Consider the following 11,461-nt stretch of genomic DNA (forward strand, 5'->3'; position numbering starts at 1 on the left):
GGGAATGAGCACAATCGATTGCCGGCAGGAAGGACTTCAGGCTTCTGGCCTCCTCTCTTAGCGTCTTTGTCGGGTTCTTTTGGCTTTGAGCCATCCCCTTCCATTGTCGCTTCGGACTCCAGGTCCGTTGATGATGAGCAGACGCTCGTGGGGGCTCCGGCCAGCTTCAGGGTTGCGCTTGAAGCTGCCGCAAAAGTCACTTCACGAAGAAGCTTCGTCTTCGGCCACGCCTTCGGCGCCCGGTCCGTCGGCGATGGCTGATTTCCGGTTGGCAAAGAGGAATCAGCTACTTCTGGTTTGAAAAATCACCTTTAGTAGCTTTTCTCCTTTCTCGCCTCTTCGCCAAGCCCCCCTCTTTGACAGGGGGTTGCCTCCGGCGTCTGTTCCGTTGCTGGTTCCTCATGGTTCAGCTCCGGAGCTGGCATTGGAATACCTTGCCGCTCCTGCGCAGGCTTCCTCCTTCGTGCCCTTAGCGGCTCAGAGGAAGTTGCCTTGGCCAAGGTCGTCTCGGAACCTTCTGTTGTCCTTTGCCCGTCCGCGTGCGCCGTTTCCGGCCACGCCGGAACTTCTTCGCTTCTTATGAAGCCGTTGAGGAAGGATTCTGTTCTGCCACTCTATGAGCAGACTCTCCTATTCTCTGAAGAAGGGGGCTGACAACTTTTGGAACTCAGTTCCATTTCCGAGACTCTCCTGCGGGCGCGTTCTCGCGCTCTGGCAGATTCCTTGGCGCCCTTTACTCTTAGTAAAGAGCAGGACGCGGAGGAAGTGTTTTCACTCCTCTCCACACTTACAAGGGTGAACGAGGCATAGTTGAGGCTGTCCTCTCTGCACTATTCCCATGCGGTCTTGTGCAGAAGGGACTTGTTTCTTGCCCACTCCCGGTTTCTGAGGAGTCGACAAGGAACACTCTCAGATCGTTATCCTTGGTGGACGGTCTCTCTCCGGCAGCCTGGCCTCTCATGCCAGAAGCAGGGGATTGAGACCAACAGAGAACAGCGGTTCTCTTCTTTTGAGCTTCAAAATCTGAAAGCAGCAAAAGCAGGCCGCTCCTAAGCAGGCTATACCTAAGCGGACTCAGCTTAAGCAGCCTAAGTCCTCAGCTCAGGTGTAACAGGAGAGATTGTTGCTTTATTTGGTGTTTAACGTCGTTTTCAACCACGAAGGTTATATCGCGACGAACAGGAGAGATTGTTTCTTTCACAGCCGTCATAGGTACGCTGGGTTTTTGGAACAACAGCTGGCCTTAGGGCTTCGGGCCTTAGAGGTCGATTTCCGTTTAAAGGGGGGGTTTCTGCCTTTGGGCTTCCCCGTTTTCTCTTTGCCACGAGCTTCTGGACTTGGTCCAGGTTTGTCTTTCGCCGAGTCTGACTCTGTCTTTCTCTAGCGATCAGACGCGTTCTGGTGTTTCGTCCAAGCTTAAGGTTCACTTGAGTTGGCCTCGGAAGTAACATTCAGATTTCCCTGAGGGTGCATTGCTGGGCATTGCATGTTTGAGAAGTCATTCTTGGCTTGTCATTTTTTCTCAGGTTTTCTGGCTACTCCTCCCCTTTTGGGCAGAGGTCTAGTTAATGTGCCCGTTTTCTCGGGGCTGGCCTCTAGGCCAGCACCTTTTTTGGCGGCCGAAACTTTTGTTTCTTACTGTGCCTGTGTACTTTGGGTACTTTGGTACAATGGCCGGCCTACGGGCAGCAAGGCTCTCGGCCTTAGCCTGTGTTATAGTCTCCTGCCCGTCATGTTGCGACTTTGGCATTTTGGTTCTTGTGGCTGCGGATTTCGTCTCTTCCTCTTCTCCATCATGCTTGCATGAGGTGAGTTGGGACGATTTCTGCTGGGTTGGGCTTCCGGCCTGGTCACCCTTTTATCACTTGCAACTATGACTATGACGTTTTTCTCCTGAGAACTCTGGTCTCGGGAGTCTGATGGCTGGTTCGCTTTACGGTTTTCCGTTTTTCTTACCAGCCTCGTTCTTCTGTTTTGGGTTTTTTGATTCATTTTCAATTACCTACAAGCAGTCTGCTCTGCGAACACTCTGGCTTTTGTCATTTTGTTTCCGGTCTCCGGTTACATTAGGATTTGGCCACTGCGGGTCCGTATTTCCGGTGCTTACGCTCTACCATAGGTCGCTTCGTCCTCATTTTACCACTCTCTCTGCTTTCGCAGCGATGGGTAGGGGACGACTGGTGACCGTCTCCCTTGAGTTTTGCTCATTGAGTGGGACTCTGGTACTTGGTACTCAGGCGTCTCTCTCTTTCCCTTTTTGGAGTTTGGTCACTCTTCTGGAGCTTACTGTTCTCTCAGGCCTTTCGGGCCTCACTCCATCCCAAAGTTTTCTTACTTTGGCATGTTTGCCTTATGGTCTCCGTGAGGGTCGGTTCTTTTCAGGGCTTAGCCGTCAACCTTACGCACGGATCTTTTCTAGGCCATTAGCATTTCCTTCCAATATAAGGGGGGGGGGGGGGGCAGCTTGTCCTTCCCTCTACTTGGTCGGGTTTATTTAAGACTGGGGTCCTTTTCCGGACTGTTTTACAGTTCAGAAGATTGGAAGAAGTGCTGGGCACAGCTTACTGGCTATCTGATGTTGTCTTTCGCATTTCTTGCCTGAGAGACATCTCGGCTGTCAATCAGGTTGGTTCTCGGTCGTTTTCTGTCTTTTGGCAGTGGGCCAGTTCCTGGCAAGGGTTTAGAGTGAGTCAGAGGTTTCTTTCTCACGGGATCCTTTCCTGACTTTTGGCAGTGGGCCAGTTTCTTGGCAAGGGATTTTCTTTTCCTCCGCCTTGTCATAGCTATATGCTATCTTTCCCTCGGCTCAGCCCGAGCTCATTTCCAGGGCCTGGGCCTCCTCCTTGGCCTTCTTGGTCTAGGAGGTTGGATGATGTCCTGCGCACAGCTTCTGGCGCTAGGATTTTGTCTTATCAGGTTCTGCAGACATTGCTGCCCTCTGTCAGGATGGGTCTCGGTCCATTCCTTCCTTGGCGGCAGCTGGTTATGTCTCTCCAGAACTTAAGAGTGAGTTTGAACTTTTTTGATCTTACCCACCACCTTGTTGGAGTTATCTGCTATTATGTGATTCGGAGTAAGAATATGTAATTTAATCGAAAATTTTTAATTAAATTTTCATTTGATTAATATACTTACCCGAATCACATAGGTAATTCCCTCCCACCTTCCCCGCTTTTAGTTTCTATGTATTCTAGAAGTCGAATGAGGATATCACGTGGGGGTTCAGTAGCTGTGATGTAGTGCACGCTATGGGAGGTAACCCTAGGTGGCAAGTTTGCTACTTTTTTGTTTGGGTTGCTTCCCTTATACTATGGACGGGATAGCGTTTTCAGGCACCTTAGCATCTCGACTGCGTCAATGCTATTATGTGATTCGGGTAAGTATATTAATCAAATGAATCAAATGAAAAAATTTCGATTTTTACACAGTGATCTAGGTCCATCAGCTCGAGCACCCGCTGAGGTCTCTTCTGGTCGGATCTAGCGCTGGCCTTCGGGTATACTGTCTTCAGTCCTCAGTCAGTGCAACAGCAGTTTCAGCCACGGGCTGCTGCTTCTGTCGCACTTCCGGTTTAACCGAAGAGGTGGTTTCTCTCTCAGACGTTTCATAGGTACGTCTGGGTTTTTGGAACAACGGCTGATCTTAGGGCATCCAGGTTTTTTAGCCTCGGCTGGTGCAACAGCCATTCCACCTGTCGGCGGTGGTGGTTGTTTCTTTCCCTGTTCTTGTGGCTTCGGACTTCGACAATTCTTTCCTTTATTCTCATCTTATGCAGGAGATGCGATTTCCGTTTGAGTGGGGTTTCTGTCTTCAGGTTACCCCCTTTTCTCACTTTTTGCCACAAGCATCTGGACCATGGTCCTTGTTTGTCTTTCGCCGAGTCTGACTCTGTCTTTCTCTTGCGATCAGACGCGTTCTAGTGTTTCGTCCAAACTTACGGTGCGCTTGGGTTGGCCTCGGAAGTAACATTCAGATTTTCCTGAGGGGGCATTGTCTTTGGCAATGGACGTTTAAGGAGTCATTCTTTGTCGAAGTTAATTTTTGGTTTTTCCCTGAGAACTCTTGTCTCGGGAGTCTTATGGTTTGTCGGCTTCACGGTTTTCCGTTTATGCTTATCAGTCTTGTTTTCTGTTTTGGGTTTTTGATTTACATTCAATTACCTACAAGCAGACTGGGTGGCCGAGTGGTAACGCACTTGCGCTCGGAAGCAAGAGGTTGCGTGTTCAGGCCTGGGTCAGGCCGCAATTTTCTGCCCCCTTTCCTAACCTAGGTGGTGGGTTCAAGTGCTAGTCTTTCGGATGAGACGAAAAACCGAGGTCCCTTCGTGTACACTACATTGGGGTGTGCACGTTAAAGATCCCACAATTGACAAAAGGGTCTTTCCTGGCAAAATTGTATAGGCATAGATAAAAATGTCCATCAAATACCCGTGGGACTTGGAATAAAGTTAAAAAAATTCCATCTTACACGGCATTAAGTCTCAGGAAACATGAATACACGCATGCAGGAAAAAAAAATATGGGTAGCGCCGTATGTATGGCAGCTCGCTTTCCCCGGGGAGAAAGCAGCCCGAATTTCCATGAGGGTAACCTCACTGGACTGTAAATCTTATCCAATCCAATCCAATATGCGTACACTCTGGCTTTTAAGCCTCAGTCATACAGGCGACTCAGTCGTTGCGATTCAGTCTTGCGATTCAGTCTTTGGCCGATCGCACATCACATCGTAGGCCATTGACCCGTCACACGATGAACGATAGACGAACGACTGGCGAACGATAACTCCACGCGAGCGGGGCGGAAGTGATGTGTCATAGTGAACACGGCAAACGCGCTTTGCGAGAGCAGACGCTAAATGTTCGAACGTCGCTCTACCTTTCTGAAAAATTCCTTTCAGCATTACGCCTTTGCAAGAAATAAAGTTCCCAGACAGCTGCAAATAATGTTTTCCGACCGCTGTACACGCCTAAAACGTCTCCTTTATATCTGAGTAAAAAACTGTTCTTCCAAAAAGTTTTGAATCGACGAAGAGACGCTGTACGCCACTGTCCGCCATTATTTTAGGTCATGGCGTCAAGGCCGCAGCAACGCGTTCTGATTGGCTCTGTTGGCTCTGCCCCTGCGATTGACCGACGACTGGATCGCAGGAATAGAACATGTTCTAAACCTCAAAGCTACGAGGGAATCGCATGAGACTGAGTCGCAGACTTGTCGTAGCTGTTTTCTACGACTGAGTCGGCTGTGTGACAGGGTAAATCGCGCGACTCAGTCGCATGTGTGACAGCCCTCTTAGTCATTTTGTTTATGGTCACCGGTCACATCAGTCCGCGACCACTGTGATTTCCGCACTTGCGGTGGCTTACGCACTATCGTAAGTCGCTGCTTCCTCATATTACCTCTCTCTCTGCTTTCGCATGGACTGGTAGAGGATGACTGGCGACCGTCTCTTTTTTGAGATTTTCTCGTCGAGGTGGGCTCTGGTACCTTGTTCTCAGGTGTCTCTCTCTCTCTCTCTCTTTGTTGGATATTGGTCACTCTTCTCTGGAGCTGACTTTTATCTCACAGTCCTTTCGGGCCTCACTCCATCCCAAGGTTTGCATACTTTGGCTTGATTGTCTTACGGTCACCGTGAGGGTTGTCCTTCTCAGTACTGAGTGGACAACCTTACGCACGGACCGTTCCAGGGCATTGGCATTTCCTTCCAATAGAAAGGGGGGGGGGGGTAGCTTGTCTTTCCCTCTACTCGGCTTGTGTTTATCCAAGGCTTGGGTCTCTTTCCGGGCCGTTTTACGATCCAGGAGATTGGAAGAAGTGCTGGGCACAGCTTAATGGCTCTCTGATGTTGTCTTTCACAACTTTTGCCTGAGAGACATCACGGCTGTCAATCAGGATGGTTCTCGGTCCTTTCCTGTCTTTTGGCAGTGGGCCAGTTCCTGGCAAGGGTTTTAGAGTGAGTTAGATTTTTCTTTCTCACCAGGCCCTTCCTGACTTTGGCAGCGGGCCAGTTTTCTGGCAAGGTTTTAAGAGTGAGTTGGATGTTTCTTTCCCACCGCCTTGTTGATGTTATCTGCTATATGTGATTCGGAGTAAGAATATGTAATTTAATCGAAAATGTTATAAGTAAATTTTCATTTGATTAATATACCCCGCTTATGGTTTTTTAGAGTTCTTTAAAGCCGTATGATATTGACCACGTGTTGAGTAGCAGTAGTGACGTAGTATGCACCAATGGGAGGTAACTCCCCGGGTGTATGGTCATTACCATGGCTACGTTTACACTTTTTGTGGTGGGGTTGCTTCCCTTTAAATTTTTTAGACGGGTAACCTTTTCAGACCTTAGCATCTCAGACTGTGTCAATGCTATATGTGATTCAGGTAAGTATATTAATCGATGAAATTTTTACACATGAAAATGCAGAAACTGATGCTGACAAAACCTGCAACTGTTTTGTTATGTTGTAATCCGACATTTCCGAACAGTAGACTTCCACTACGTGGTTTTTGTGGTCCAAAGAATGAGATAGCGATATACACGCTACGCGTAAGGTGTGTGGGGGTCGTGTTGAGGCTTCGGCAACAACAAAAGCATAAAAATTCAAGGTTCGCTCAAAGTCACTTTTAAAGGAAGCAACTGCCTTTTCTTCCTCTTGAGTTAGAGATAAAACGTGATTATTCCCCTTTGCACACGATTCCTTAACGACTAAGCCTATGTTCCTGTGGTTGCAGGGTGTGTGTATCCCAGCATGTAACTTGAGTAAACTCATCTGAAATACTTTCGACAAGGCACGTATGCCCACATACAGCATTAAGCATGGGAAGATGACTTTAAAGGCTCACTCGTTCTTGTGAAAATGGTTTGGATCAGCATCTCGGATCAGGTCAGGCTTACATGGAATAAGACCATAGCAACAATTCCTCACTGCCCCTGGTGAGTTGAAATTGCTGTACAATGAAAACCTGATTTTCTCAGATTTTTGAAGTGTCTTAAAAGGGGGTTCCAATGTATAAATAATTTCTTGAGAAGCCAGTGGTTGCATTTAAGACATTTAATTTGATTCATCAGCTATGTCCACTATGCACAGGGATCACCCACGCTGTTCATTTCTGGTATGTGACCAAGTGGACAGATGGTCGTATTTCATGCAAAGACCTGCCAAATCTGAGATGGTTAGCCGAACTGTTTTCCTGAGAAATTGTGTGCCTTTAAGTGACATCTTTTTCTGTCTTTCCTTAACGTCTGGTCTTTTCTTTCAGGAAGATAATCTTTCTGTCTTTGGGGGTTGTGAATTTCTATCTTTCAGGAATGCTGTCTTCAGAAAAGGTATGTAAACATTTTTATCACGAGACTTACAAAAGATTTTTGCATTTTCTGTTACAGCACCAGCAGGTGAAGATTTTAAGACAGACAAAACAGTCAACGTGCAGATGGAGCGTACATCAGAAATACCAACATCGTCCAGTGCTGACAGCAACGTTGTTTGGCTGAAACAAGAGGCAGCTGAAATACCAACATCATCCAGTGCTTACAGTGAAGTTGTTAGGCAGAAACAAGGGGCAGCAGAAATCCCAATTGATTTTGGAACCATTGCAGACACAGCTTCATTTTCAGAACAAGATTGGGGTACATGTTCAAATGATATCAAGCGTGAAAAAGACGGTGTGGGGGAGGGTGGAGCAAGGCCAGTGATGGAGGTCTCCGACAAGTGCAAAGAGGAGTGTACATGCAATGCGGGGCAGGACTTCAAGACTGAGGCATTACCAGCTGTGACTGAGACCAGCAGTTCTGCAGCTGAAAACATCCCTGCAAGATTTGCTCTGAAATGGAATTTGAAGTCCCATATGTTGACACATACAGGAGGAAAGCCGCATGCCTGCCCTCATTGCACAATGACATTTTCTCAGAAAGGGAATTTGAAGACTCACATGTTGACACATACAGGAGAAAAGCCACATGCCTGCCCTTATTGTACGGTGAAATTTGCGCACAAATGGAATTTGAAGACTCACGTGTTGACACATACAGGAGAAAAGCCACACGCCTGTCCTTCTTGCAAAGTGAAATTTGCTCTGAAAGGGCATTTGAAGTCCCACATGTTGACACATACAGGAGAAAAGCCACATGCCTGCCCTCATTGCACAATGAAATTTTCTCAGAAAGGGCAGTTGAAGACTCACATGTTGACACATACAGGACAAAAGCCACATGTCTGCCCTCATTGTACGGTGACATTTGCTCAGAAATGGAATTTGAAGACTCACATGTTGACACATACAGGAGAAAAGCCACATGCCTGCCCTCATTGCACAATGAAATTTTCTCAGAAAGGGCATATGAAGACTCACATGTTGACACATACAGGACAAAAGCCACATGCCTGCCCTCATTGTACGGTGACATTTGCTCAGAAATGGAATTTGAAGACTCACATGTTGACACATACAGGAGAAAAGCCACACGCCTGTCTTTCTTGCAAAGTGAAATTTGCTCTGAAAGGGCAATTGAAGACTCACATGTTGACACATACAGGAGGAAAGCCGCATGCCTGCCCTCATTGCACAGTGAAATTTTCCCAGAAAGAGCATTTGAAGACTCACATGTTGACACATACAGGAGAAAAGCCACATGCCTGCCCTCATTGTACTATGAAATTTGCTCGGAAATGGAGTTTGAAAAGACACATGTCAGAACTAAAGAACCACGTGTTAACACATACAGGAGTAAAGCCACATGCCTGCCCTCATTGTACCAAGAAATTTGCTCAGAGAGGGAGTTTAAAAAGACACATGTTAAGTCATGCAGAACTGAAGAACCACGTGTTAACACATACAGGAGAAAAGCCACATCCCTGTCCTCATTGTACAGCGAAATATTCTCACACCAAAAGTTTGAAAATGCACATGTTAACACATACAGGAGAAAAGCCTCACGCGTGTCCTCATTGTTCAAAGAAATTTTCTCGGAAAGGGAGTTTGAACTCCCACATGTTGACACATACAGGAGAAAAGCCACATGCCTGCCCTCATTGTACTAAAAAATTTGCTCAGAAAAGGAGTTTGGAAAGACACATGTTGACACATACAGGAGAAAAGCCACATGCTTGCCCTCATTGTACTAAAACATTTGCTCAGAAAAGGAGTTTGGAAAGACACATGTTGACACATACAGGAGAAAAGCCACATGCCTGCCCTCATTGTACTAAAACATTTGCTCAGAAAAGGAGTTTGGAAAGACACATGTTAAGTCTTACAGGAGAAAAGCCACATGCCTGCCCTCATTGTTCAAAGAAATTTGCTCGGCAAGACAATTTGAAGACCCACATGTTGACACATTCAGGAGAAAAGACACATGCCTGTCCTTCTTGCAAAGTGAAATTTGCTCGGAAAGAGGATTTGAAGACCCACATGTTGACACATACAGGAGAAAAGCCACATGCCTGTCCTTATTGTCCTAAGAAATTTGCTCGGAAAAAGGTTTTGAAGACCCACATGTTGACACATATGGGAGAAAGTGTGTATTGCATATAAAATTATTGTGTATTGCATATATGATTATTGTGTGAACAGTACATGTGGTGATTTGTGTCTGCATGATTGCTTTATGTAGGTTGTACTTATAATTGTTCTATTCTGTATATATATGTTCCTTTGTAAAAGGCGTAGAGCCATAGGTTAGGCACTTAAAAATGTCCAGTTATTATTATTATTATTATTCTTATTATAAGGGTATTTGAAGACCCACATGTTAACACATACAGGAGAAAAGCCTCACGCTTGTCCTCATTGTTTAAAGAAATTTTCTCAGAAAGGGAGTTTAAAAAGACACATGAGTGTAACTAAACAGACATTTTGAAGTGTCAGCTTTACTGAATTGCTTTATGTTATGAGAGAGAGACTAAGAAAGAGAGAGAGAGAGATTAAGAAAGAGAGAGAGACTAAGAAAGAGAGAGAGAGAGACTAAGAAAGAGAGAGAGACTAAGAAAGAGAGAGAGAGACTAAGAAAGAGAGAGAGAGAGACTATTAAGAAAGAGAGAGAGAGACTAAGAAAGAGAGATAGAGAGACTAAGAAAGAGAGAGAGAGAGACTAAGAAAGAGAGAGACAAAGAGAGAGAGACTAAAAAAGAGAGAGAGAGACTAAGAGAGAGAGAGAGAGAGATCGGAAAGAGAGAGAGAGAGACTAAGAAAGAGAGAGAGAGACTAAGAAAGAGAGAGAGAGAGAGACTAAGAAAGTGAGAGAGAGAGAGACTAAGAAAGAGAGAGAGAGAGACTAAGAAAGAGAGAGAGACTAAGAAAGAGAGAGAGAGAGACTAAGAAAGAGATAGAGAGACTAAGAAAGAGATAGAGAGACTAAGAAAGAGAGAGAGAGAGACTAAGAAAGAGAGAGAGAGAGACTAAGAGAGAGAGAGAGACTTAGAAAGGGAGAGAGACTAAGAGAGAGAGAGAGACTAAGAAAGAGAGACAGAGAGAGAGACTAAGAGAGAGAGACAGAGAGAGAGACTAAGAGAGAGAGAGACGGAGACAGAGAGAGACAGACAGGCAGAGAGAGACAGAGACAGACAGACAGTCAAATAGACGGATAGACAGACAGACAGACAGAACAACTGACAACAGACATACAGACAGAGAGATACGGACAGACAGACAGAGAGACAGACAGTCTCTTGGAGACAAACAGGCAGACAGACACTGTTCCGCCGCTTTGGTAATTATGGGTGTAGCAGAACCCGCGCCGTCGGCAGAGGGATAGTTACAATCACTACTACTCTTTAAAAGTATGGGTTTGTGTGAACCCGCGCAATCGGTAGTGTTTATGTTAATTAACATAATCAATTAATTTTAATGTTTTGTCATGTACACACTAACATTTTGCAGACAGAGAGGAAATTAGGTGTGTGAGAGATACTTAAAATTTCAAAACGATACCTTTAATGGTTCCAGAGTTACAATGATTTTAGTGTGTCTCTGGGTACAGGTGAACCCAGGAAGCACGGCAAAGGTTAAAAAGTAAGTGAGGCGGTCATAGCCAATCACAACTCAGCAAAATGAATCAGCTAAGGTCTTCTTCTTCTGCTTTCGATGATCAGCCAAGGTCAAAAGCTACCTGCCCAGACAGCAACATCAGTTTTGATTTAGCTTTCTTGTATATGTCTCCTGGTCTTAATTTCACTTGAAGGCAAAGTGTCTCAACTGCTTTAAATCATGCAAAAATATGAAAGTTGCAAACCATCCAAATATAGGTGTTATATTCACCACAGATTGTCAAAAATACATTTTGTGTTTTGTAATAAAAAGAACAATTACACATGAGAATGCAGAAACTGATACTGACAAAACCTGCAACTGTTTTGTTATGTTGCAATCTGACATTTCCGAACAGTAGACTTCCACTACATGGTTTTTGTGGTCCAAAGAATGAGATAGCGATATACGCGAAAGGTGTGTGGGGGTCGGGTTGTCTCAGGCTG

At 45.5% G+C, this 11,461-nt stretch overlaps 1 protein-coding gene across 1 annotated transcript; it reads left to right on the top strand.

Moving 5' to 3' along the window:
* The first annotated feature begins 7,679 nt into the window (after nucleotides 1-7,679).
* On the top strand, nucleotides 7,680-11,192 carry LOC138949709 (zinc finger protein 84-like). The gene is made up of 2 exons (XM_070321503.1): nucleotides 7,680-10,780; nucleotides 10,969-11,192. Exon 1 carries the CDS (start codon nucleotides 7,686-7,688, stop codon nucleotides 9,522-9,524), a length of 1,839 nt encoding a protein of 612 aa, XP_070177604.1. The 5' UTR covers nucleotides 7,680-7,685; the 3' UTR covers nucleotides 9,525-10,780; nucleotides 10,969-11,192.
* The last annotated feature ends 269 nt before the right edge of the window (nucleotides 11,193-11,461 follow it).

The sequence above is a fragment of the Littorina saxatilis genome, linkage group LG16 (assembly GCF_037325665.1).
Source record: "Littorina saxatilis isolate snail1 linkage group LG16, US_GU_Lsax_2.0, whole genome shotgun sequence".
Taxonomy (NCBI): domain Eukaryota; kingdom Metazoa; phylum Mollusca; class Gastropoda; order Littorinimorpha; family Littorinidae; genus Littorina; species Littorina saxatilis.